A 27,291-nucleotide genomic window follows, 5' to 3' on the forward strand; every position below is an offset into this window, starting at 1 on the left:
TGATGTTGATCACATTGAACGGACGACGAATTATAAGTTACTCTACTACTGTTGTCATAATTATACGATGTGTGTTGTATATGTGCAGGGTTATATAGGTTACAAGGTCACAGGTAACACAGAAGCTAGTAGGGATACAAATACAGATCACATGTTGATTGACGCTGACACTTCTGATCATCATGACGAAGCTCATCTTTTCATATTCATTAGGTGACGACTTGATATCTGCCTGATCTCCTGGTTTTGGTGAGTCGATCACAGCAAGCTTCCAATCCCAGGTCCGACACTGACAGGCCTGATCTTCCTTCCTCCTTTCTTACCTTGTCTTCGAAGTGCGTTGAGATCGAACGATTGACATCGATCGCATTCCGCTGCCAGCCTCGTCGACGCTTCGAGCGCACGATGGACTTTTAGCGAAGTATGAGACGAGGGTGGGAGTTTAGTGGAGAGTTCTGTGTGACAGAAGAGACCTTTGATCAGCTACCTTGATTCATACGCTAAATGGGGATACCTATTTTTTGACCGGCTGGCAGAGGAGAGTAGACGGTTGACTTACCCTGGAACAGGAGCTTATACCTTGAAGCTCTCTGGATGGGTACGATGATCTATTCATCACATGGGGTCAGCTGTCCGTACCGACAGTGTGGTCGTCGCAGTAAAAGGAGGGAAGCAAAACCCACGATATCAGCAAACCTCAACCGTCCTTCTCCTCCCTCCGCTTCACTCTTCACCTCGCTCTCCGCACCACTCTCGTACAAGCCACCTTCCGATCGCCTTCTCCGGCTCTTGTCCTTGATTCGATGCTGGTCAAGGATCTTGTTCATCTCATCTCCAATCCCACTATAGACAATCTCCCCAATCTCTTTCGCCCAGCTGGAGATCTCCAGTATGATGCTCTCTTCCATACTGACAAAGGCATCGGCGACTCCGTATGGCGATGGATCATGCTCGAACCTCTGTGAAAGCTCGACACTGAGCTCATACAATTTAGGAAGTTTCTCCGATAGTGCTTCGAGAGGTGCGCTCGCAGAAGGAGGAAGTGATATGGTCGGTAAGATAGGAGTCGTCGGGGATGATGCTGAAATTGCGGACGGACCGGGCGTGGAAGTTCGAGATCGACGTAATCTAGATGGGGTCTTGAAATTACCCGAACCCGATCTAGAATGGCCCGGAGTTTTCGTATGTCTTGGCGAGGTCAGGGGCGGCGCGACCGTCATATCAGAAGAAGGAATAGGGGGGACAGGTGGAATGGATGTCTGCGATCGTATCGCTAGCTGCACAGCCTGCACGACATCAAAGTATAAGTATGCATCATCTGAATAGACAATCGAGTACTCACGGCAACACCCTTAGCCAGCAACCTCCCATGCCTCCTTTCGCCCTGAACAAGCTCTCTAGTGACAAACCATGCTCGGATGTTCTCCTGACGAATCTGCTTCTCCGAAAGATCTTTACTCGGAGTCCGGTATATCGGCGGCATATCACCCCGTAACGCCGCTCCACCAGCACGAGTCATTCGTACTCGACCATCTGATTCGAGCTTGACCAGCTGTTCCACCGTAGCTTGGAACGCCTCGTCATCTTTGATCTCTACTAGACTCTGTCTATATCTTCGTTTCGCATCGTAGGATTGGTATTCGGCATCTTCATGTAACGATGTTCTATGCAAGGTGATCTCTCGGGTGAATAGTTCGGAATGATAATGACTGCTCGATGAAGAAGCAGACTTGAGATCGCGAAAATAGTCATTGACGATCGCTGACAAGGGCGGGGTATATGGCCCGAGGGGCGTCCTCCAGTTTTTGCTGCCCTCAGCAGCTGGAATCTTTCGGAATGATCGCACAGTAACGTCAGTCGTAGAAGCCGTACTGGCGTGAGTGAGACACACTGTATTGTCGGAGTCGAGCGTCAAGCTCGTAGGCGAAGGCAAGGGGTCCCCAAGCGGTGGAGTCGGTGACAGAGGAGGTATTACTGGCGGTGTGTCGCTCCTGATGGGCAGTGACAGTGGCACTGACTGAGCTCGAGGTGGCGGAATGGATGTCAATGATAATCTCTTTTTGCCTTTCGATCGTCTCGAGCTGGTCGACGATGGCGTCGATGGTCTGTCTTTGTCCTTGGTGAAGCTCGATCTGGTCGGCAAAGAAAGGAAATCTGGGTTTTCCTTTCCGACCGAAGTCAGGTCCAGAGACCCCCTGGATCGCTTGATTCGCGAGGACATGACATCCTCCAAGTTATTTGAGGTCGTCTTTGTCGGAGATTCGGTGAGCGCGCCGTACCACTCGTCTTTCTTCGTCTGCGGCACTGGAGGTATATCATTGTCGAGGTTGTCGAAAGATTTCCCTTTCTTTGCGTTACCGCCATACCCACTCGTGCTCAGTTTTCGCCAAAGTCTGCTGAAACTGCTTGATCGAGAAGGCATTGTTGGTCTCTTGGATGGAGCAGAGCCTTGAGAAGCAGAAACATTCTGAATATCTCCTTCAGCGGTAGAATGGAAAGAGACAAGTTTTTTCGGGGATGCTGCTGTGCTGGCTGATCGCAGGATAGGGGACGGTGTCGGTCCAGCAGATAATTTCTTGGCTGGGAGTAGTCGCGGCGGGGGAGGGGCCGGGCGGGCATTATGAACTCGTTTGGCTGGTTGTTCGAGAGCGTTCTTGTCATTCGCTGCTGGCCAATCACCTCTTTGACGTTCCTGATCGAATGCCCTTCGAACAGCTTCAGATGAGTTCTCGAGTTCTGCCAAGAGCTCTGCTACTCCACCTGTCTGGTCATCTTGAGGAGGATGACCGATGACTAAAGCCTGCGCTTTCGTCACCTTTGCACTGGTCGCAACGGCCACTTCGCCAACGCTGTAAACGGAGTTGGTGTTGACAGACATTGCGCCCATACTACTCGATCTCAATCGCATCAAAGGTGGGCGCACAGGCCGAGGTTGGTCCTCTTGAGGCAAAGCAGCTGATTGTTCAGGCGCCAAAGGCTTCTTTTCGAAAGCGACCGATCTCTTTCGGACGGAAGCGGTGGGCGAGACAAGCGGCTCCACTTGATTTGATTTGAGCTCGAGATTGGAGGTAGAAATCCTGAGACTTCTAGGTATCTTGGCAGTCACATCACTCGCCGAGGAGACAGTCGGTGTATAAGTGCCAGTCGAAACATTCGGAGGAACAATCGGGTAGGTGTCTTGTGTCGCCGGTCGAAGAGGACCATTGACATATGCAGTGTCCTGGCTAGAGGACGATGCATCTCTGGCAGATTTATGGTGAAAGTAACCTTCTCTCTTTACGATGGTGCCGTCATCCCCTTCTCGATACGAAAAGGTAGAAGCTCGCGAGAGCGGTGGTCTTGGTTCTCCGATCCGTTCCCATAGTCGATCTTCGCCTTGTCCAGGTATGATAACAGCATTGTTAGGCGTTTCTAGCATACCTGACTCGTCCGTAGACGGGGTCATACCGGAGGAAGCATTGGTCGAGCAAGAGGGGTTACGGTTCAATGGCCAGTTTAATATGTGCGAAGGAGGCGCCGCTCCTTCTGGAAGGGGCAGACTAGTGAGGAATGACAAAGGGAAGGTGACCGGACCTGTGAGGACGGTGTAGATCTGAGCCGGGGCAGGATTGACATAGTTTTGAGGCGACGACAAGCTGCCACCATCTGAGGAGACCGATGGACGTTCTACCAATTCGACTTGATCGTGCATCATCGAAACCGGTCGCCTTTTAGTCAGTTTTCGGGGTGCGGTAGAGGTTGCGATAGCCCTTCCAGATGACGGTCCACCATCATTTCGAGCGATTAAAGGGTGAGATGACTCCCCGCTGGCTATGGATGGAGCCGAAGAACTTGTCGAAGCCGATAAAGCTGAGTTCAGGGGTGGTCTCGATCCGGATGGGGCGAAGATGCTCGATGATTGAGCAGTAGCGAGCGCTGAGACTGGCGTGGGTGGAGATTCGGGGCTGCTGAAAGCTATGATGGGTTGGTTGGGTTGGGGATAAGCTGGATGCATCGAGGGGAAAGGCGATTCTGGAGGTGAAGTTGTGAAGTCCGGAGTGTCGATGTCCGGGAAAACCATCCGCGGAGGCGAAGGCAAGGGGGATGGAAGAGCTTGTTCAGAGCGGTCTACTTCAAGCGACAATGTGATTTGCGCAGGGCTTTGCGGGAATCAAGTCAGCCGGTACAGTAATCACACGGAAGAAGTGCTCACTTAGTATTCCTCGTGGCATACAATTCGGGCAACTTGCCTTTTCCTCTCCCCTCTCCTAAGCCTTCGTCCTCCGATTCCGAGACTCCAGCGTCTGAGTTCGACCGCGATCTACTCTTGAGGCTCCTCATCCTCCCAAAACTCCAGCCCGTGCTACTTTGACCGAAAGAGGTCGGAGGATACTTCATCTCTTGACTATCTCTCCTCTTCTTGCCCTTACCGCCGCCTTTCGTGGGTGATGGCACAGTAGCGACATCGTTGTGGCTTGAGTCTTCTTTTTGTCCAGGAAGAGGTGGTACAACTCCCGTAGTCTTGCTTGATGAGGGTAAGTTTTGGGATGATCGCCGCTTGATTAATCTCATGACACACCTTTCCAAGATTGGATCAACTGTTCACCCTCGAAACAAAGAGAAAGGCGAAAAAGTGGTCCAGCAACTTTTTCTTTTTCTGCCAGCAGTCCTTCTGGAAAAGGGGTTCGGAGCGCTATGATGTAATTGAAGGACGAAGATGAAAGGAAGTTGAAGACAAGGCAAGGACACTGTAGGTTGCGATAATCCTTCCTTCTATTCGACTCGGTCACTCGGCTCCCAGTCGTACTCGACTTTTGTGACCTGCAGTCCTATCGGTGGACAAAGTTTCACGCAAATGACTGTTTTGATGTAGAAGCGAGATGGCCGACTCCACGATCGACAAGGTTTCGAACGATTTAGGCGAAAGATCTGCGTATGTTGTGTCAGAGGACAATCTGCCAAGCGAAAGTGGATCGCTATCACTATCACCATCAAAGACATCATCAACACTCACAAATGCTGAACATGCACACAATCTTTTCCTCCAACAAATTGACGTAGCGTCCAGCACGTCTTACGTCGTTTTATCTGATATCTCTTCTTAAATCAGAAACCTCGCTTGATGCAGATTATAGCTTGGACCCCTTGACCGATCATGAGACTTTTTATGCACATCTAGGATTGAAAGTCGCTCATTGATTGACCTATATAGCTGTTTGAATCTCTCACAAGGGTGTGGTTCTAGGTGAATTTAGCTGATTGATGGTGATGGTATAATTGGTAGGCGATGGCGTGTTGCCGCGGAGAGATTTGTTTGTTCGGGCCCGAAGTAATGGTGAATGTATGTTGTGGAAGGGAGACAACGATACAAGGCGACAGATAACGAGGTTTCAAGTGAATCGAGAGACGAAGGAGGACGAATCGATCAGCTACTGATAGCCTTCGAGCTTGAGAGAGAAAGCCGTCTAGAGCATTGACTTCAGACGGGACCCACGATGCTCTCAGCCAGCTCTCAGGTACGTTCACGTGCGTTCAAAGATCCTGGCTGAATGTGTCCAAGGGTATTTCTATATGTGTATGACAGGGTCCTTTGGCCTTTGCCCGTGTACCGGTTCCCACCAAGACGTCTCTCTATTTTTGATTATTGCTAGGATGCTGTTGTCAGGCGTTACCAAGTTGAAAATGGAGATCTCAAGCTTGGACAGTCTTTCGGCGTGTCGGCCAGGAGCAGGAACGACGAACAGAATGAGCGGTGACTGCAGTCAGGCAGTATGTACTGTTAGAAGTAAAAGATAGAGTGATGAGGTCTATGGCCTGACTAGATCATCCTTGAAAGACAAATGCAAAAGACAAAGAAGGAGAATGCACGATTTGTTGTTGATGATATGGGAATTTTTCCAATCGTCTGCCGACCCTACTGCCTGCGATGGAAGGGTTTAAGCATAAGCATCCATTTTTCGACAAATTTCGTCATATTCCAGTGCTGCATGCTACACGCCCTCGCGTCCCGTTCGTTTAATTACGTTACGGGCAATGGAATCCCGGCGGACATGACGGAGAACATGAAACGTGCTAAAATGCTGATACGTTCGAAAGGGGGCGTTGCCTTCGTGTCAGATGAGCTTGTCATTCGATTTTGATGAGAGCCGCAGCGACTGGACACCCTCGAAGACGTCATCGTGTGTCGAACGTACGAGTAGCTGGAATGACCCCCCCTGACGAGGTCATGAAGGTCATGAAAGGAGCATGTTTGTATGATGTACACGGAAATATGGGCTCGGAACGGATTCTCGGACAAAGGATTGAGAGGCACCCGACAAAGCACGGTCAAAGCTCAAGCTCATTCCCATGTTATTCATGCGGCACTTCCGTTCTCCCTACCCATCATTTCGTATTCCATCATCAACATTCTATTCTTCCTCCGGCATCCTGACTTTCAGACAGATACGTACATACATACGCATTCATGTTTCTACGCTGACGAACTTCCACCTCTACAGCCTCATATTTGAAACCTTCCTATGTAGATCAGTCAAGTCCTTTCTCATTCGATACCACCTCAACAATCGCGCCTCGTCCTTCTCCCCCCGGATCTGATAATCGACTTCCGCCAGTCTTGCCTCTATCAGACTGAGGTAATACATCCTCTCTTGGGATGTTTGGAGATACCTCTGTATGGCTGCTTCGATCTGGGTCCGTCTCGAAGATAACGCTGGGGGATTTCGGCCTGGACCTCTTTGGAGCGGAGGAATGAGGGAAAACGGCGTGTGTCCCGGACCGGCGTGAATCTCGCTCCTTTCTATGCCGGTTGCTGTGAACGAGTCGAGACTCTCGCTACGGCATGATTGACCGACACAATCGCCTTTGCCATTGTAGCTTCTCCTCGGCTTTCGGTTTGAGCTGGATGAGGATACCTGGCTCGGAGGATACGAACGGTGCTGGTCAGTAGGTACCGGAGTGTTCACACGGGTGGTCTGTCCGGTAGGGGATAAGAAGTATCCTCTCCATCTTCATCGAATTCAGCATCAGCGTTCGAGATACCAGCCGATGGAGGTGAAGAAGAAGGAGGAGGAGGAGGGTTCGCGCCATCACCGTCGACCTTGTGCTTGTGGTCTCTCAGTCGACTGGGTTTTATGAACTCATCGTCCATGATCGGTGTGGGGGAACGCGCAGAGATGTAGCCACCGGTATTGATGACAGTCGGGGCTAATTGTCCAGGATCACGATTGGTCTTCTTGAGATCGGGCTGATAAATGGTCAGGTAGTCGAGGAGGTTGGTGAGATCCGACAAATCTTGTTCTCGGTTGCCTGAAGGTGAATAAGCGGGCAATTGAGCGTCGATCCTTTCGACTGGATTAGCGATTGGCGTTCGTTCTTCTCGATCTTCATCTCGATGTCTGTGATGTCGTCGACCATGTCTCGATCGCGTTCGCTCGTGGGTGATCTGCTGGGTGACTTTGATCCCTTCCTGCATCGTCAAGCGTAAGTACAGTACAAGTCAGCTGCGTTTCACTCTCAATCTGCGCGACCCCCCTATGGTGCTGGCCCGGACGTATAGCGTGAGTATGGACTACTCACCGTGATCTCCTGATCATTTACAGTTGGGTTGGCGATGTCAATCTCATTGACATCGGCATTTGCAGAAACACCATTGTTGTTTCCAACTGCTCGGCCTGGCTGAGGATCTTGTTGCGATCTGGTATTACCTCCTCTTACGAAGTGTTCGATCGTGGTAGATACAGTGGTTGTATCTCTTTTTCTTGATTTACCCATTCTGTGATAATATTCTAGAATGGTTGAAAATGTATCGAAGTTCAAGGTGTGGTCTACAACACTTAAAATTATAAGTTGACCGGCAATCCTTCGGGAGTTCAATGCTATTCGAACAGTAGATAAACGAGCAATTGCAAAAGCGACGAAGAAAGATGGTGAAATATCATACCCGGCTGCGCATTATTTATAGGCAACGGCGGCGATGTACTGGGCGGTCGGTTCCTTCAATAGGTTGTAACGACGTACTCCACAACGACGAGCGAGCAGCTAGAGTCGTCAGAAAAGATTACGATTTTCCGGCGTACATATCCTCTCCTCTCCCCACAAGATTGTCCCCTCCCCATGAATCTTGAGACAGCACAGATAACATCTCCGTAATCCCCTCGTACCCTCATACTGATATACGCCAGCTTCGGCCCAAGATAGCTGATCAAGAAGATGTGATATGTATTGTCGTAGTACGCAGAGTATTTCTATGCCACAACAAGGTTAGGACTACGTTATCGGCTTGCGCCGCCTTAGGATTCGGGGGTCGCAAGTCGACGTTGAATGGAATGATCTCAACCGCGTCAGCGGTGATTTCGTCGTTGTCCACGTTCAACTTCGACTTCGATTGGACTCGATTCAATCACTTCACGTACTAGGAAGGCTTCGCATTGCGTTAAGTCAGACAGACAGTCGTAGGCATACAAAATGGCATCTCAGATATCTATAGCTGCCGGTAGATCCCAGCGAAGAGAAGGAAGCAAGTTCGTAGATGCTCTCCCGGAGAAGGGGACTTTGGAATTGCGATCGGAGGATGGGGAATATACCCATTTCAGTGAGTTTGAAACCCGTCGCCATCAAAGAATTCATCGAGCTGACTTGTCTGTGTGCGCGCAGCCTGGAAGAACAGAGCCTCAGGTCAAGTCGAAGATGTAAGTCTACCTCACGATTCAATCATTTACGTCACAACGGGTCGTCGAATGTCAGTCAGCTAATGCGGTGGGTGATATGCAGGAGCTCCTTGTCTTTCCGGGAGAAGCTACTTTCGAGAAGGTCGAGCAGGTGAGTCACGATCTCTCGACCTCACATTCCTTCTCGGTTCAGCGAAGTGGCGTCTGACGAGAGTGCATCCCCTCTGTGCACAAACTCTGCGACAAATCTGACTGATCTCATTTGTGCCGTACAGGACCCTTCGGGCAGGACTCATATCCTGAAGTTTTCCAGCTCTGACCAGAAGTACTTTGTAAGCTGTCCGCATCATGTCTGTCATCAGTCTCCAGCTTACAGCGTCTACGTAGTTCTGGATCCAGAAATCAGATCAACAAGCCATTCTCAGAGCTCAGATCGATATCGATAACCTGATCAAAGACCCTACTTACAGGTGAGCTACCGCTTTTGATCTAAGGGATTAATGGACAGCTAATCCATCAAATCGCGCACATCTTCTAGAATCGGCTCAGCTCCTTTACCGGTCCCTTCGACACCCCAAAGACCAGCCCAAGAACGATCATGGCCCCCGACTCCCGGTGCACCGAGACTATCGCACCCTGAGCCCGCACCTCGATCCACTGCTGCTGAGACCAGCACGCCTTCCGCTCCTCCCGCTGCTGGATCAAGCACGAGTGCTACTACCACTACCGAAGGAATGGACGTTGAGCAGACTCCAGCTCACGGAGGCGCAGGTGCAGGTCCTGATGCTGGTGCTGGTGAAGGAAGCCAAGATCAGATGGCTAGACTCCTGGCTGAATGGGCAAGAGGTGGCGGATTAGCTCCTGCCGATGATGGTGAGCTAGCTCCTGCTGTTCCCCAATCCCTTTTTTCCATTATGCTCTCACATATAATACGAAGGACGCTGACGTATCGCTTTGGATGGGTTCATAGATGCAAGATTGACAGACGTTCTCTCGCCCGTACAAATGTCTACATTGCTCACTACGCATCCCGATCTGATTCCTACGATCACACCCCTCCTTCCGGCAGGCTTGGACTTACCGCCCAATCCCTCTGCTCAGGACTTGTTGCCCATCCTCTCTGCGCCTCAGTTTACCGATGCCATTGCCTCTTTGGATAACGCATTGAGGTCCGGCGGACTGCCTGGAACCATGATGAGAGAGTTGGGATTGCCTGATGCTGCCGGACAGAGCGTCAAGGGCTTCCTCGAGGGCTTGATTGGGCTGAGGAGGGATGAGAACGCCGAAGGTGGAGATGAGAGAATGGACGAGGATTAGATGTAAAACGTGAATCAAGTTCAGTAGTGGACAGTAGTCAAACACTATGCATCGTCCACCAAAGTAGCTTATACTACCGCATTCCATCGTCAGCCTGCTCCGAGTCGTCTTCCGTTAAGAGTAAGTGTATGAGTGAAGAGTGAAGGTGATATCGGATAAACCCGAGATTAGTTACCGAGCAGGTACTCGATGAACGCATTAGATCAGATTGTGTAATCGAAAATCGTTCTGCTGCGAATGCAGGTTGCAAGGAAGCAATGCTGTATAACATGGCCTTCCGAGGGATCCATAATGATCGATGCGTTGGTAAGGACGCCTCAGTGCAGCCACTCAAAGGATGATTTCGAAGCGAGCCGAAAGGCGGATAGAGGCTTTTATCCCTGTTTCATAGTAGGTGCAATATGCCATACCTCGTCAAGCATTTACCTATAACTTGAAGTCAGTCCAGCACCTCAGGGACCATACTATGATCCGATATTACATCCGGAGGGGGTGATTAATCTGTCGACGGCGGAAAACTCCTTGTTGGAAGATGGAGTCATTCCTGCAAGTACTCACTTCTTGGGCCGGATAATGTAAACTTCGAATCTCGAGGATTAGAAAGCTGAATTCCGGTACTGGTGATACTATACTGTAGATACTAAACCAAGCGAAAATACAACCTCAACATCTGAAATATCGAGCTACCTTGACACGGTCGTCCATAACGCAGCTGGAAGATCTTCTGCCAAGATACATCAATCTTCGCAATCCGATACGACAGGTCTCAAGAAGCAATAGCGTTACGGGACCTGGAGTAGGAGCTCTGTTAGGTTCCTTGATCTGGGGTATATGCGACGAGGGAGATGGAGTCCTGCTGTCAACGGTGAGCTGGGCATTCTGATATTCGGAATCGAATAATCTCTGGATGGTATATTGATGCCCCTGTCTCGCCCTCTCAATTAGCCATTCTACCGTGAGTGACCCATCATCCGCCGTCCAAGCGGAACTATAGGCGTAGTAGAATGGAAGCGCTGATCACTAATCGTATCGTGTTGGGCGCTTAGACGACTATGTCCGAGATATCAAGTATCCCGCTCAAGCTCAACTGGTCCTCGCTCATATTCCCCCGGATGTCGACCCGTTGTCGATCGATGTGATTCCTTTCCTGCAAGAAAGGCTCGAATCGTCGGCGAAAGAAGGGGTACATGTCAAAGTTGTTATACTGTGTAATCCGCATAATCCGATACCGAGGTGTCACCCTCGGGAGACTATCGAGGGGTATATATCCTTAGCACGACAAGTGAGTCAACCAGTCTGCCCGCCGCTGGCTTCAGGCTAGGGACTTAAGAACGGGGTTGAAGGGAGAACATTTGTAGCTGATCAGGGATCTCTCGCAATCATAGTATGATGTCCACCTCATTGTCGACGAAGTATTCGCATATTCCGTTTTCCCAACGAAGGACAACCCGACCTCCCAGGAGTTCATCAGCGTTTTATCCCTGCCTTCCGCTCGCCAGCTTGATGTGGTAGATAGGATACATGTGTTGGGAGGTCCGACGAAAGATCTAGGTTGTTCAGGTCTGAAAGCTGCTCTCCTAGTTCGTGAGAATACGAAATTGCGCGAACATGTCAAGACGAGTATGATGGCTACGCCCATCAGCGGTGTTACAGATGCCTTACTGTCCGAGCTGCTCGGAGATGAAGCGAGGTTGTCAAAGTTGTTGGAGAAGAGTAAGAGGTGGTTGAGTCGGAATATGGATCTTTGTGCGAGATGGGCTAGATTCCACGGCTTGCCGTAAGTGCTTTTCCCTCTGACAGATGCGAAGTTTACGGGAATGAAAGCTGAAGGAGAGCATACGACTGGTAGGTATATAGGCGCAAATGCAGGCGTGTATTTCATACTTGACTTGTCGCCTATCGCTCTGAAGTTTGAGCAGAAACTGGATGATAAGGGTATCAAGTTTTTGATGGAAAGGATGATTAAGCAAGGCGTCCATATCGTACGTACGACGGGCTTGAACTCAGTCTTGCATTCAGATCCAGATGATGAGTGTTGAAGCTGATCGCTGGATTCCTTCGACACTCATCATTTTGTCGTTAACAGAATCCAACAACACTGGATGCCGATCCGTTACCTTGTAGTTTCCGATTCATATTTACCCAAAAATGGGATACGCTCAAAGTGAGTTTATGTTGCTTGTGTTCATGCATCGAGTCGGGAAAAAGTGAAGCGAGCATGGGAGCCGACGAACCTTACTGCAGCTGGCTTTACGGCGTCTCGAGGCTGCTTTCGAGCTGGACGCATGTGAAGTGGAAGATCATAATGAGGATCAGGAATGATCGTTGTAGAGGGCAATTGTATGAATCGCTTCGCAATTAACGCCCTTGTGCCGTCCGATGACTTAGCATGCATGCGAACAGATTTGCTTTGTCACTTTGTGATCGTCTGCAGATGCATGCAGATGGGAATAAGGAAGCGGGATCGATGATTGACAAGCATACGCTCTGCTCTGGGAGAAGTGGGTTTATCAAGTGGGTTTTCGGGGATTGAATCCTCGATTGCGCCATTCACCGACAATCTGTAGAGTAAGATCACTCACTGTGCGGTGAACGAATGTTTACGTTACTAAGCAAGATGAGTGCATGATTCTTTCACACCATCGCATCTGCATTTATAATCTCTCCTTCCCATCTGCTTCTGCACCGTTTAAAAGATCGTATTCTTGGTTGTGCTTTGACCAAGGATCGTTTCGCCAGCATCTCTTATCAAAATTCGACCTCCTACTTTTGCATCGGTATTAAGCACGACAAAGAGACAGGTCGTTTGCTCTTCCATCTTCAGTCTCCGTTCATCCACCAAATTCACATCACCCCAAACAACATTAACATCGCTACGTTTCGGTGTCAGACCGTTTAGCTCGAGTACAGTAATCAGGATGCCTCCTTTGACTAAAGCCCAAGCTTCTGAAGTCCAAGAATAGTGAGTCTTTCCGAAGGCGACTCCAAATCAACCATGAAGAACGAATCTCGATCGCAGGAGGACAAGGATGACTGATGTGCGGGTGCGCTTGACAGTGACTACTTTGTGATCGGCGGTGGATCTGGTGGATTGGCTTCTGCTGTAAGTTCACACTCGCTTAAATTGCACCAGCCAGAACATCCGTCTTGCTTGACACCGAGCTGATCGAGCATCGTGCGTGTGCACGATCGCGCAGAGACGAGCCGCTTCGTACGGCGCAAAAGTCGGGTTGGCAGAAGCTACCCCGAAGTTAGGTGGTACTTGTGTGAACGTAGGGTGAGTCAGCTTCACTATGATCTACACGGATCATGTCTTCTCATTAGCTGATCTATGTTGTTACAGATGTGTGCCGAAGAGTATGTTGAATCCTCGTCGGATTACCTAAGATTTACCTGCATGCTGGAATGAGCTGACTGATGACGATGAATTGGGAATCATCTAGAGGTCATGTGGTGAGTACCTTTATACTCAGCAGATGTGTACCCTTCGCCCTTACCTGGACTGTCTGCGTCTTCAGTCAGACGCCATACCTCCCCATAGTACTGCATGCTGAACTCTTTTCCCATGGTACAGGTACACCGCCGACATAGCAGACAACCTCAGGAAAGCCGCTGCTTACGGATTCGGTAAAGATGGGGAAGGAAATAGGATCGCTGGTGATTTCAACTGGACCGAGTTGAAGCACAAGCGAGACGCTTATATCAAGAGATTGAACGGTATATAGTGAGTGTGCAAGCTACTGACTTCACATCCTTGCTGTCCGATGCTCATGAGATTTAATGACCGTTATTCTTCACTCCCTCGCCTTTCCTTCGCTTTCTACCTAATATACAATGCCATTCGCTTCATCACTCTCCCATTCTGATAATCAGCGAATCTAACCTGCTCAAAGACAAAGTCGACTACCACTCCGGTTTCGCCTCTTTCATCGATGCCAATACGCTCCAAATTGACGGTCTGGACGGCGAGACATACCAAGTCAAAGCGAAGAACATCACCGTTGCTGTCGGGGGACGACCTACCATCCCAGACGAGAAGACCATCGAAGGTGCCAAATACGGTATCAACTCTGATGGGTTCTTCGATATTGAGGAACAACCTAAACGAGTTGCCGTTGTCGGAGCAGGATACATCGCCGTCGAGCTGGCCGGGGTATTCAACACTCTCGGTACGGAGACGCATTTGATCATCAGGAAGGATCAGGTCTTGAGGACTTTTGATCCTATGCTCAGCGAAGTCTTAGTACCTTACATGGGTGAGTCAATCGCTTTGCCGTATCTTGAGTTCACGTCCGATGCGAACCCACGGCATACCTCTCGATACATGTGCAGATGCTAACGCGGTATGTCTATATAACAGAGAAAACCGGATTGAACGTCCACAAGTCCTCCAACGTCAAGAAAGTAGAAAAGACATCCAGCGGCTCTCTTTTGGTCCACGTTGATTCTCTTGATAAGCCTCTCGAAGTTGATGTGCTGCTTTGGGCAATTGGTCGTCATGCCAACACCGAGAAATTAGGATTAGAGAAGATCGGGATTGAGCTTGACAAAAAGGGAGATATCGTTGCAGATGATTATCAGAACACCAACGTGCCCAACATCTTCGCCGTAGGAGATGTAGCCGGGAAAGTTCTCTTGACTCCCGTCGCTATTGCCGCTGGACGAAGATTGAGTAATAGGTTGTTCGGTCCTGAGAAGTACAAGAACGATAAATTGAGTTACGATAATATCCCTTCGGTCGTCTTCTCGTGAGTGCAATGCCATGTTTTCTCCTTTCCCGCTTTTGCTATTGGCAAGAGCTGATACCGATTTTGAACGATGCAGTCACCCCACGATCGGCTCAGTCGGTCTCTCCGAGCCTGAAGCGGAGGAGAAATACGGTAAAGACAATTTGAAGGTCTACAAGACTTCGGTGAGTGCAGCCGGTCACCAAAACAGATCAAGATGAATCGATGAACAATGCAACTGACACTGAATCTCGCCTTGTGAACAGTTCAAAGCTATGTCGTTCGCCATGCTGGATGAGAACCACAAACAACCTACATCGTACAAACTGATCTGTACGGGCCCCGAAGAGAAGGTCGTCGGTTTACATATTATCGGTGAAGGATCCGATGAGATGTTACAAGGCTGTGAGTCGCGTCGACTATCTCTTTCGATTGTCATCGTGCAATCTCTGGTCTCTGTGTAGGCCCGATGATGCGTGAGCTTCAAGCTGATACGATTTGGTCTGTGTTTTCCAGTCGGTGTAGCTGTAAAGATGGGAGCTACCAAGGACGATTTCGATTCTTGCGTTGCTATCCGTGAGTAGTCAATCTCTACTACCACCACCACCACTACCATCACTACCAATCTTACCGATGAGAGTGCTATGGATTATGATCATCGCTTGTCCTTCTACACTACCACCATGACATCTGACATATGTCATCGCTCACGCCATGTTCCGTCTGTAGACCCCACCTCAGCCGAAGAATTGGTCACCCTTCGATAGATCATCTGATACTTCGTATAAGATATTGAAGTGATTCAAGTATAATACCTTACAGTCAAAAGTGTGATCGCGCTGCTATGCATGAATACGTGGTATCAGAATCAGCTCGGCGCTCTGCACTTACGTCAAACTAGCAAGTTAGCAAGTGTGCAAGTGTGCAAGACCGCAAGCTGGCAAGCGCAAAATAGCAAGACCGCAAGACAAGATATGAATATGTTTTGTGTGTATGTATGGGTGTATGACTCATTGAAGTGAGGGTTGATTAAGTGTGAATTGAGGATTGAGGAATATGAATATAGTGGATGAAATTGACAACACATTAACGGGGATAGGGGTGGAGGTCACTCGTATTCAAGGAATCGTTCGTTATATACATTAAAACACGATAATCACACTAATCGTGAGCGGTATCGTTTTCGTAATCGTAAAATCGTTACTGATTCTTTGACAACGTACACGGTAAAGACAAGGGAAAGGACTTTGTAGCTAGTAATCCAAGACTACGAGTACAGATTTTCGCCTAGAAAGACTTTTTTTTTTCAAAGGAAGAGGAAGAGGAAGAGGCGGAGGAAGTTTTAACCGGACTTGACTTGACTGAACTGAACAGATCTTATCGTCCTATTTCATTCTTTCGTTTTTATTTCACTCCCCATTCTTTCCCACTGAAAGGCTCCCAATCCAGCCCAGACAACTCTATCTCGCTCAACTGTAAAGTAGGCAACCCTTCATCGTTCCTCGACACGCTGACACTTGCTGTGCTAGTGCTAGTAGTAGTAGAAGAGTTCGAGACCGATCGAGGCGTTTCCAGCTCTTCCGCTTGGATCCTCTTGATAGGTGAAGAAGGTCCGCTTTGGCTCTGGCTACTATTGGGAGCTTCCTTCTCATTCTCGTTGTAGCTTGATGCAGCGGACGAAGAGGATCTCAGATTTGATTTCGATGTTGATTTTGACTTTGACTTGGACTTGTGTTTTGGGTCTTTGTACGCACTCGCCAATGAGAGTTTCGTCTTACGCCCCAGCCAGCCTATTCCGGATTCCGTGTGTCTTCTGTACCCCATAGCGGGTCTAACTTCCTTGGCTCCAGCTTCATTTGCATCTACAAGCTTATAATCCTTGCTAAGAGCTGTGTCATTATTGGCTGAAGGGTTTTCCGGACGATCCAAGGCTTCTGCTTTCTCACGCATCTCGGGCGAGCCAGCTGCGCTCTCACTTGCGCTCGCGCTCAATGGAGGTCCTACCAATGGCGAGCGAGTGGGTATCTTGTTCTCATCACTGGCAGGAGCAGCGAGGTTCCTGAGTTTAGGGAAAGCCTTGAATTTGCCAAATGCCTTTTTGGTATTTTCGATCGATTTATTCGAGAACAAATTCGGTCTGCTGGTCAATGATTTAGTGGGTGAAGTAGATTGGCTGTTGCGGGATGAAGAAGTGTCGGAATTCTTGATTTGTCTTCTCAATCCAGACCCCGAGGTAGTATATGAGCTATGATCGCCATTTGTGCCCGCTGAACTCGTGATTAGGTTTGACGGTCTACGCTTCAATACTCTGCCCAGACCCAAGAAAGAATGGTTCAGCCCGCCGCCATGGCCGTGGCCGTTGGGCGCAGAAGCGTTGGGATCATCCAGGATCAATTCTTCCCAATCTTCATCATCTATATGCGTCCTCACGCCGTGCAGCTCGACGGATAACCTAGCAATGGGGATCGTATCCACGCTGGGGAGTTGTCGGTGGCGCCTGAGTATCCTGGTGGGTGATCCGGGATGAGGGGAAGGCACGCTAACCATGTCAGAGACTGATAAGCCGGACGAAGGGAGGCCGGTAGGTAAATTGAGGTTGATGCCGGCTTCTTCGGAAATTTGGCGGACGGGCTTGGGGCGGAGCGGGATGGGAACGGGGTGTGCTTTGGGGGAATGAGTCGAGAGGGTTGGCGAAACGGGTGAGGTGGGCGCATTTGGTAACCCCTTCTGAACAGGTTGAGTGGTCTTCTCGAGCAGTATGGGTGGTGTTGATAGCTCGGCTACTTCCTCCTTGGCTGGGTTTAACTCAATCGGATGTTTTGCGGGTGCTGTGACACCGTGACCCGTAGAAAGGGCAGCATCATCTTCTCTCGTCTTCGCGCTGACGGTGGACGCTTTGACATGTTCAGCAGGTGCAGACGGTGTTGGCGATCCCACTGGTGATCTCGGCGCTTCGTCAGTGTAGACTGACTCTGGCGATCCAATATCAGGGAGATTCGGCTGACGTTTCGTCGAAGGGGTCGCGGCCGTACCATGGATATCTGCACTTGCAGTCACAGGGTCCGAGATGTTTGTCGTTATGTATTCATCCTCCTCGTCTTGATACCGCTGTTGTGTGGGCTCGTACATCTCGCCCTCCGCAGATATTTTTCTTTCGTGCAATGATCGCTCAGCATCAGTCACGGGCATGGTGGAGGACTCGGTCACACCGTCCATAAGCGATCCTTCTTCCTCCTCGTCTTCTTCTTCTTGATCATCGATACTTCTCTCCATCTCACTCTCTTCAACAGTCTCGTATCCGTCCAATTCCCTACTCCAGGCGAACTTTTCCAACTCATACCGATATTTAGCCTGTTCTAGCGCATACAACGCATTGTCATTGAGCGGTGTCCTCTGGTACCCATATTTGCTGTCCCTGACATCATGCGATGACATGTCCACCGAAGGATCCTCCTCCAAGCACAACTGCGGGAAATACACTGTATTGTACTCCGCCACCGGATGCAAGTCCAGGTCGTACGGATCCACATAACCACCTGCCTGAACAGTATCCCAATCTCTGTGAACCGAATCGCTCATAAGCTCTGTCCGATGATGCCTTTCAATGGAGAAGGGGAAGACGCTCACAATTGAGCGAAATAGCCGTGTTGCTTTACGCAGGGTTCCGTCAAACGCCACATGGGATCTTTTTGCAGCAGCTTTAGGGGCAAGCGGGTGTCTATATCAGCGCGTAGCCTGACCAGTCGATTTGTAGAACGTAGGCTGCTTCACTCACCGCGTCGATAAAGTCATATGTGACGGGATCAGCTATATATTCAGCCATTCTCGGATCTTGTAGGAGCTCATCCCATGGCTCGTACAGGATCTTGTTGTACAGAACCGTCTACATCATCAGGATCAGCATCGTGAGATCGACGTGAGCTAAAGGTCTTGGTGGCTTACAGGCGCATTATCATCGTCCGTTTTGAAAGGCACCTGACGACTAATTATTAGCATGTGGTCAACTACCGCGTGTAATGACTTACCCGGCCCACCAAGCCTTCAAACACAATACAGCCTAAAGCCCACCAATCCGCGGCGTAGGAGCAGTCGGCCCGTCTCACTACTTCTGGAGACTATCATATGAAGACATCTGGTTAAAATCGTCTTTGATCATTGAGGATCGAGCTCACCAGGTACTCTGACGTTCCCACCTGATAGTACCGTATCATCAGTCATAACGTCAAGGAGGGTAAGAGGAAAGGTTGACCCACAAAAGAATAAGCTCTGTCCACCGTCAATTTCTTCTGGCCGCTGGCCAATTTTCTCAGACTTCCAGCTCCTTGGCCTGCCCATGGTGGTAGCTCAGGCTGACCTGGGTATGTAACCACATGAATCGGTTTTGGATCTCCGCGATACGAGAATTCTTTCGATAATCCAAAGTCCGCCAACACGGCATGACCTCTGGAGTTGATCAATATACTGCAAGATAAGGGATTCAGCTGGCATTTGCTGATTGTAAGCCGAGAGTACGTGGGCTGACTCACTTCTCTGGCTTCAAATCGCGGACAATAATTCCATGTCGATGTCTTTGAGCATGTCAGCGTCCATACATCCCAGACTATGCTTGCGAAGATATGGTTCGCCAGCCTGGAAAGCATATCATACATGATCTCATCAAAACGAGTCAAGTAAAACCAACTTACAGATCTTCCAAACCTTGCACGATATCTGCAGCGTAAAACCTCGTCCTCATCTCCCCTAATACCCGATGAATCTCCATCTGCGTCGCCAGATCTCCACCCGGATAAAACTCCATCACGAAATAGAAGTTCTCCCTGTCCGTGAAAGTCGCATGCAGCCTTGAGACGAACCTATTGTGGGGTTCCTCTATGGCGAAGCGTTTCAATATCGATTGTTCGGTCAGAGTATGATTTAGCTCGTCATGCGTTAATACCGATCTTTTCGATATGGCTTTCATTGCTCGCACACTGTTTGTCGGGGTATGCTTTACCAGCAACACCTGAGCGCCATTTTGATTAGAGGTTCAGCGTAATGTTAGTGTTATGATCTAGGTGAGGAAGATGACATACTCTTCCAGCACATCCTTTCCCGATGACCTTGATCAGTTGGAAATCCTCTAATCTCGGTATGTTTCTTCGCGACCCCTTGGAAGAACCTTCACTCGTACTAGCCTGTCTTCTCTCGTTGTGATTCATAATTGCGCTCGGACCAGTATATCGATAAGAGGGCATTTCGGTCTCATCTTCATCAAAAGACGAGGACAATGAAGGTGTCCGATCAGGCGTCGATAGCCCGTTAGGAGGCACTAGAGCAGATATGATGGTTGGAGGGGAGTCGTCGCCACTATACGGCGGTGAAAGTGGCAAGGGAAAGTCTGATGTTGGTCCAGGCATATTGACAGCTCTTTTACAAATCACGGATCTGTCTGGTCTGAGCTAGTGGTCACGGATGAGGCGTGTAATTGTTTGCTATAAATTCTCTTTTGGGCCCAGCAATCCTCGACAGCAGGCAGAAGTAAGAAGTCGCAGTGTACTACACTTCAGAAGATCAGCGCAGATATCACAAAGCGCACGTCGCTTCGAAATCCAGCATGATCGAGAGGCGAATCATTCACTCACTGTACGAGAGATAGCAATTTATACGTCCGAATTGCCTCACGGACAAACGCTCGATGACGCCTTATCTACACTGATCCTTTGATAGACGCTGCTCTGTTCTTCGGGTTATTGGAACCAATTGACAAAGCGGAATTTCTACGGATGAGCAATGGTGATGTCGATATGCTGAGCCTAGAGATCGAAGGCGAGTGGATCTTTCCGACTCCGGTGATTATGATGAGGTGCCTTCGGTACTTGAGAAGGGTGGGCGAGATCAAAGGAGGTATCTATCCGTGTTCAGTGACGCTCTCTCTGGTCAATCATCGATCGAGGTGATTAAGCGATATGACTTTGTTATCATGCCATAGGTGTTGCAGGGAACGTGAGGGGGAGTTACAATTGTTGTCTGTTGTTGATGAGATATGACAATGTTAAGACGTTAACATACAGTCCGGTCAGTAAAGCTTTCATTCACTTATCAATCGTGTGAGAGTGACAGTCATTTGGTAGCAGTGTGCGGTGATTTCAACTTTTCAGCGCATTGATCGCTGCTCACTTCTCCATACACGCATTCCCTCTTCACACCTCGTCTTCCGACTTTTGCCATGACATAGATAGAGCTTTGACACTAGCATCAGTCAAGATATACATGACGCATCCTGCCCGCATGACACCTCCACGAGTCTCTCCAATACCTTCCATGACGATGATGCACAACGCATAGGTAATGGGTGCATGCATCTTACGCGCAACAACCTCATCTTTCCAATGCCTTTTGCAGTCGAGACGCTGATCTTGTATATGTGGGGTAAATGATTAGTCGGCCATCCTTTGTCGGGTCCAATCTCATTTTTAGCGTGATGGGAGTCTGGAGTTGTCGGCTCGTGCGTCATTCCCATCAGTGCGTGTTACCGCTATCGCTTCGAGTGGTGTATGGTATGAACGAGTGGGGAGAGGGGGAAAACAGAAGATACACGATTGGTTTTGTTTACTTGTTTGCGTATAGGCATAAAACCCTGTTGACTTGAAACATGAAGTGGTTGCCTGGTGTGGTAACATCTAATTGTTTTGGTTTAGGGAGAGGGTGATACGTAAAATGATAAGCGTAAATAAGCTGTCCAGATCAAATCGACCACGCGAAATGTGATCGGTGGCTCGTGCGCGTTTGACTATTGTGTGCCATAATACCATCATACGCGTTGAATAGAGCCACAGGTAAAGAAAGCTAGGCAACATGAAGAAAGGTCATTCAACTGAAAGCTACTCAACTGTACCAAATATCAAAAACATCCTTTCGATGTCAGAAGAATAATACCCATCCACCGAATCCATCTTCAGACAGTGCTAGACACTATTGAACGATCGCATCGCAGCCATAGCGCGAATTTCTCAACGACTTTACGAACGACAACGAATCGACCTGACGACGACCAATTCAATGGAATTCAGATACCAGCGGATGGACGCATAAACATAACGACGACTTGATTTTTCCACACCAGATCCAAAGGAAGCTCTCAAACGGATAGTGGAGAACAAACGAACACCAACGAAAATGGCAGCTGTAGCATCTCAACCGAATCAGCTGCATCAGCAACAACAACATTATTACGCTCAGAATCAGTATCAACCCCATCAACAGATGTATCCTTCTCAATCAGTAATGGAAGACGTATCAGATGACGAACAGCATGTCAACGGACATCCCAATCCCCACGGAGACGATAGCGAGGATGACGACGAGTCAATAGAAGGGGATATAATGGATCCCGCTCATGCTCATTTCTACCATCGACAACAACAGCAAGCATTGTACTATCAGCAACACCAGCAGCAGCATGGCAGTACGACGGACCTGACGAGCACAGTACCAGCATCATCCTCGAAGAGCAATATGAATAACGGGGTGGGAGATGGCGACGAGGAGATGTACAGCGACGAGGAGAGTGATACGGATAGTATGCCAGATGAGAATATCGATTTTAGCCTAACTTATGCCCTGTAAGCGACACAAATGCCTGCATATGGAGATTGTGAAACACTGTGACCTGACGAGATCTTTCTCCTGTCTAGCCACACATTCCTGGCGACGGTAGAGGGTCAAGCTTCAGTCGTGAAGGGAGATTCGCTGGTTCTGCTGGACGACGCAAACTCCTATTGGTGGTTAGTCAGAGTGCTCAAGACTGAAGATGTGGGGTATATACCGGCGGAGAACATCGAGACACCGTACGAACGACTGGCCCGTTTGAACAAGCATCGAAATGTGGACTTAGCAGCAGCAACAATACTGGAGAAACAAGCTGGGACCGTCCAAGGCAGGGAGAAATTGAAAGACGTGATTGCTGGAAAAGCCAAGGGGCTACGAAGGGATTTCTCAGGTGAAGTCAATGCGGAGAACGGGAATGGTGGAAGTAGGAGAGTAGTCTTTGCTCCTCCGACCTATGTCGATCACCCGGGAGTTACCTGGTCGAGTGACGAAGACGATTCCGAGGAAGAAGACGACGGCGATACGGAGGTGGAACAAGTAGAGCATGACTCGGCACAACAAGCGGGAGAACCTCATCAAGGAGATGTTCGACACGAGACCGAGGTGCACAGGGTCGATCAGTCGCTTGGTCCGGACGTGGAGATGGAGCCTGATGATGGAGTTGAATGGGCAGATAACGCTACCATAGAAGAACAGCGTAGAATAGTGGATCAGAAACAACGTCAGACTCCACAACAACACGCTCAAAATAGCAACTCGGTCCAGCCTGGATCGAACAAACCCTTCGCGCCTCGCGAGAACACCTCAAATGGTATACCTCTTTCAGCTTCGAATACTTCCTTGGCTTCAAGCTCAGCTGGAAGTGCGATAATGGACCCAGCTCAAGCAGGAAACGAGACACGTTGCCTAACAGCTACACCTGCCGTTGCTTCCGGTCCTGGGTCTTCGACCAATGGTCCGTTACTACCTTCTGCAATGCAAGCTCAGCAGCAAAATGGCGCACAGCGGAATGTCTCTGGTCAATCGGCTCAGTCCGTTCAGTCTGCTACGTCGTTCGTGTCGACAAACTCGTCACAACGCAGCGGTACGCCGACGAGCCCGGACGAAATCAACAAGAAGGGCAAGAAGATGAAGAAAGGGAGCAAAGAGGATCTTGACGGTGGTGAGAAGAAGAAGAGGGGCATGCTGGGTGGTCTGTTCCACCGTAAAGGCAAGGACAAGGGGGGTAAGGGAGTCACCGGGAACGATGGCAGGAGTTCAGAAGAAAGTATGGTCAGTGGTGCTATCGAAGGTGCAGGAGGTCAACAGCGTTGGTCAGAAGAGCGTAATGCTCCGCCCCCGACTGCCGCTCAACAAGTTCAACAGCAGCACCAGTCTCAACAACCCCAAGAACAAAGCTCACAACGGCAGTCGACTGGAGTCAGTTCGCATGGACTTCGTCTTCAACAGCAAGACCAAGCGCGAATGCAGTCCTACACTTCCAAATACCTCAACAGATCACCTTCCTCAGAATTGCATTCTCCTACAACAGCTGAAGCCGCTGCTGCGGTAGCGCAATCGGCCGCTGCTATGCGTTTAGCAGCAAGCATGGGTAATGGCAATCTCACCAATATCAATGGGGATGTCAATTATCGCGAGAAGATCAATAATACCGGTGGAAGACCAAGCTCGATCATCCTTTCGCCTAACCCAGCTGGACCACCACTTCTGAACGTGATTAGGATATTCGCAGGAGACCATATCAAATCCGAAAGTTCTTTCAAGACTGCCCTGATCAACGAGACCACCTCGGCGTCTGATCTGATCAAACAAGCGATGCAGCGATTCCATCTCACCATAAGTTCCTCCTCGTCCTCGACCGATAACGGCTACTTCGTGACAATCAGAGACGTCAATGGGGAAGAGTATGAATTGAGTCCCGATCAGAAACCTTTGGTCGCTTTCCAAGAAGCAGTCGAAAGGTGGGCAAACGAATCAGACGAAGACCTTAACAACAGGATAGGAGCGATAACTCCCACGGTCAAACGGTCTAGTGTCAGCTCTCTAAGCAGTGTTATGAGTTTATCGAATCACCCCGCAATCGCCAAATTGGGAATGAATGATTTCTCAGACGACTCAGCCGTCAAGATCTACCTCAACAGACGAAGGCCGGGATCAGTACAGTTGAATCAGAGCGGAGGAATGCCGGAACCTGCAAGCGAGTTCTCCAGCTATAGTACACAGCTGTCAACCGTACAAGAACAAGACTCGACCTCTAGTCCCGAAAATCAATCTGGTGAGTGGAGGAACAACGACAAGAACAGGGATTCGATGACTTCGACGGAAGGGGAAAAGACTCCACCTGCTCAAGCTCAACATCGATTCAACAACTCCTTGTCGATACAAACAAACGGCCAAGCTTCTCCGGAAAGGTATTCTTCGCCCTCCGCCAGATTCACTATCCAGTTGATCATCCACCAGAGCGATCTTCCTGATAATTTGACATTCGATCCTTCGAGCGATTCGATTGTACCGAGATCACTACTGAAGGACCGGCAGGCGCTTACCGGTGAGAACGAAGGTCCGCGCAAGAGGTATTTCGTTTTGCCGAGAAACGTCAACGTGATTGAAACTATCGAGCAAGGTCTAGACAGGTTCGGAATACAAGAAGGTGTTGTCGACGGCGGAGACGAAGTCGAAGATAAGATCGGCAAGAGGCGAAGTGTGACCAGAGTAAGATATAATCTGGCGGTGATTGCAAACGGTCAAGGTGAGTTGCCTGCCTCTCAATACCCTGCACAGCGTGCTAATCTCTGGTGACACACCCAGAGCGACTGCTTTCCACCTCGGGCAGAATTCTGGAGGTATACGATCACCCACCCAATCTACGCCCGATGGAACGTTCAACGCCTGCCGAGCGACGTCGTTCGCGCGACTTGAACCACAACCAGGGTTCCCCATCCGACATCTTACCGACAGATCCTGTCTTCGTTCTGCGCAAGGTCCAGAATCACCCACGGGGCCTTGCCAGTGCCAAGATAGATTCTACGCCTCGTCAATCGACGATCTCCTCAAACGGCAATGCAGATACCAGGTCGCCTGCGGAAATCATCGCTGCTCAACGCGCTGCTTCGCGGGCTAATCAGAAAGCTCTGATATCGGCTCACACCAATACCACCCAGGGTGTCGATATCGTTCTCCCTGATCAAAGGGGCACGTTCAGGTCGTCCAGGCTGATCGAGAATGATGGTGAAGAAGTCGTTCGATATAGTTATATCGATGGCGATGGAGAGACGTACGATATTTCGGAATTGTTAGAGGAAGAATGGGGTAATGATCCGGCTTCTTCTTCTTCTCCTGACAAATCACTTGTCAAGGTCAAACCGGCGCTGAATCGGTTGACGACCGATCAATCAGCATATATAACTGCGCCGTCCACGCCGGAAGAGGGCGCCGAAAAGGCAGAGATACTTAGTGATGCCCTTGCCCTGAACCAAGCTCAGACGGAAAAGAGGCGGTCGAGGAGCAGCTCGCAATCCCAAGATATCCTCGTTGGAGCGGTGCAAGAGACCGTGGGTAAAGGACAACAACAGGAAACTGTTCTAGAAGAGAAGTTGAAGAGGGTCATAGATAGAGTCAAGTCTGGTAGTGCTAAGGGATCCACCTCAAGTGAGGAGGTTATAGCACAGCAACAGCAGCAAGACGTCGTCAATTCCAATGGTCGACAAACTCCCAATGGAAGAACTACTCCTAACAATGGAAGACAGACTCCACAGCATCAGCAAACCCTTTCTAGCCTGCCCGAAGGCAAAGTGGATTCCAATTCTACGCCGAAAGCTTCCAACCAGGTATTTAATTTCCACAACAATGTCAATGATGCCTCGACTCCAAGATCGAATTCCAGGTCGGGTCAATATAACAACACCGCGCAATCGATCAACAAGATCATCTATTCTCGACATCGTCAACAACCTTCCATAGCTTCCATCATGTCAGACTTGGAAGGAAACACATCCAACACTTCTACCTCGCAGTCACAGCGTCGGCACTCCAGTTCGAGATCTTCCTTGAATCGACGTCATTCCAACGAAAATGGACAAGAGGAGGAAGACGATGCATTCGGAGACGGTGACGGTGAAGAGGATCGATCATCAACACCTGTAACGGCTACTTCCTCCACGCACCCTACTCCACCATTCCACGGAGCGGTCTTCACCCGAGCCGTGAGTGGTAGTGTCAGCCCGACACCCCGAGGAGGTCCTGTACGGTACAAAGACGATTTCGGCATCAAGGACATGATGGCTATCATCGAGATTCGCTCGAGGGAATATATGCCCTCTATCAACAGGAGGAACAGTAGTAACAGTAATAGCAGTAGTACCAGCGGTTCACGATCAAATGTGACGAGTAAATCGAAATCGAAATCGAAAACGAAATCTGAGCAAGAATTAGAAGAATTAGATAAGATCTTACTGGGCGGAGAAAGATTAGATTGGGACAAAGAGAATATACATCCTGAAATTAAGAGTTGTTTCACTAAGACGATGGAGAATTTGAAGAAGTTCGATGAGGATTTAGATAGTTTGTTAGCTGAGGTAGCCAATCTATGAGATGGCGCTGAATCACTTTCATCTTGTTTCCGTTTTTGTTTTTGTTTTTGTTTTGTTTTCATTTTCGTCGAATTGTATGCTTGCTTGCAAATGAGTCAATTACGATTGCTTTGCCCTTGTATAATCTAGTAGAATAATGTATATAGGAACATACGCGTTACTTTGGATTTTGTGCCTTCTTTTTGTTTGGATGATTGCTTCTCACCTGACTCCGGTCATATGAAACTTGGACTGCGGTATCTTTCTAAGTGGATGTATCTTGATGGCCTAATGACGATACGTTGCATCATCTACATCTACAAGTGCAGTACTGTACAGAGTCTACCACACAACAGAATGACATTCGTTCTCACTTTCGGTTCACGAATACATGTATCGTGCCAGTCACTTACACACTCCCATCCCATCAAATTCAACATCTTG

The 27,291-nt window shown here is 49.2% G+C and overlaps 7 protein-coding genes across 7 annotated transcripts; 4 read left to right on the forward strand and 3 right to left on the reverse strand.

Moving 5' to 3' along the window:
- Positions 1–258: 258 nt before the first annotated feature.
- On the reverse strand, positions 259–4,551 carry I303_108322 (uncharacterized protein; the record flags this gene model as incomplete). The annotated part of the gene is made up of 5 exons (XM_018410621.2): positions 259–455; positions 560–608; positions 684–1,286; positions 1,343–4,139; positions 4,193–4,551. The coding sequence occupies 5 exons, from the start codon at positions 4,549–4,551 to the stop codon at positions 259–261; spliced, it is 4,005 nt and encodes a 1,334-aa protein (XP_018260431.2).
- A 2,389-nt stretch (positions 4,552–6,940) lies between these two features.
- On the reverse strand, positions 6,941–7,752 carry I303_108323 (uncharacterized protein; the record flags this gene model as incomplete). Its single annotated transcript, XM_018410620.1, has 2 exons — positions 6,941–7,447; positions 7,558–7,752. 2 exons carry the CDS (start codon positions 7,750–7,752, stop codon positions 6,941–6,943), a joined length of 702 nt encoding a protein of 233 aa, XP_018260430.1.
- Positions 7,753–8,445: 693 nt separating this feature from the next.
- On the forward strand, positions 8,446–9,965 carry I303_108324 (uncharacterized protein; the record flags this gene model as incomplete). Its single annotated transcript, XM_065969800.1, has 7 exons — positions 8,446–8,572; positions 8,635–8,669; positions 8,752–8,799; positions 8,924–8,980; positions 9,036–9,118; positions 9,187–9,521; positions 9,619–9,965. The coding sequence occupies 7 exons, from the start codon at positions 8,446–8,448 to the stop codon at positions 9,963–9,965; spliced, it is 1,032 nt and encodes a 343-aa protein (XP_065825872.1).
- An 831-nt stretch (positions 9,966–10,796) lies between these two features.
- On the forward strand, positions 10,797–12,287 carry I303_108325 (uncharacterized protein; the record flags this gene model as incomplete). Its single annotated transcript, XM_018410618.1, has 6 exons — positions 10,797–10,830; positions 11,012–11,247; positions 11,351–11,742; positions 11,815–11,947; positions 12,052–12,129; positions 12,210–12,287. The coding sequence occupies 6 exons, from the start codon at positions 10,797–10,799 to the stop codon at positions 12,285–12,287; spliced, it is 951 nt and encodes a 316-aa protein (XP_018260428.1).
- Positions 12,288–12,883: 596 nt separating this feature from the next.
- On the forward strand, positions 12,884–15,459 carry I303_108326 (glutathione-disulfide reductase; the record flags this gene model as incomplete). The annotated part of the gene is made up of 12 exons (XM_018410617.2): positions 12,884–12,927; positions 13,023–13,068; positions 13,163–13,242; positions 13,309–13,322; positions 13,409–13,418; positions 13,540–13,689; positions 13,839–14,221; positions 14,326–14,713; positions 14,790–14,877; positions 14,959–15,097; positions 15,209–15,268; positions 15,422–15,459. The coding sequence occupies 12 exons, from the start codon at positions 12,884–12,886 to the stop codon at positions 15,457–15,459; spliced, it is 1,440 nt and encodes a 479-aa protein (XP_018260427.2).
- A 637-nt stretch (positions 15,460–16,096) lies between these two features.
- I303_108327 (uncharacterized protein) lies at positions 16,097–20,088 on the reverse strand (the record flags this gene model as incomplete). The annotated part of the gene is made up of 10 exons (XM_018410616.1): positions 16,097–18,251; positions 18,320–18,390; positions 18,468–18,575; positions 18,635–18,667; positions 18,718–18,807; positions 18,865–18,885; positions 18,946–19,153; positions 19,219–19,260; positions 19,378–19,694; positions 19,765–20,088. The coding sequence occupies 10 exons, from the start codon at positions 20,086–20,088 to the stop codon at positions 16,097–16,099; spliced, it is 3,369 nt and encodes a 1,122-aa protein (XP_018260426.1).
- A 1,759-nt stretch (positions 20,089–21,847) lies between these two features.
- Positions 21,848–26,868, forward strand: I303_108328 (uncharacterized protein; the record flags this gene model as incomplete). The annotated part of the gene is made up of 3 exons (XM_018410615.1): positions 21,848–22,293; positions 22,366–25,028; positions 25,088–26,868. The coding sequence occupies 3 exons, from the start codon at positions 21,848–21,850 to the stop codon at positions 26,866–26,868; spliced, it is 4,890 nt and encodes a 1,629-aa protein (XP_018260425.1).
- Between the last annotated feature and the right edge of the window lie 423 nt (positions 26,869–27,291).

This window comes from Kwoniella dejecticola, chromosome 11, assembly GCF_000512565.2.
Source record: "Kwoniella dejecticola CBS 10117 chromosome 11, complete sequence".
Taxonomy (NCBI): domain Eukaryota; kingdom Fungi; phylum Basidiomycota; class Tremellomycetes; order Tremellales; family Cryptococcaceae; genus Kwoniella; species Kwoniella dejecticola.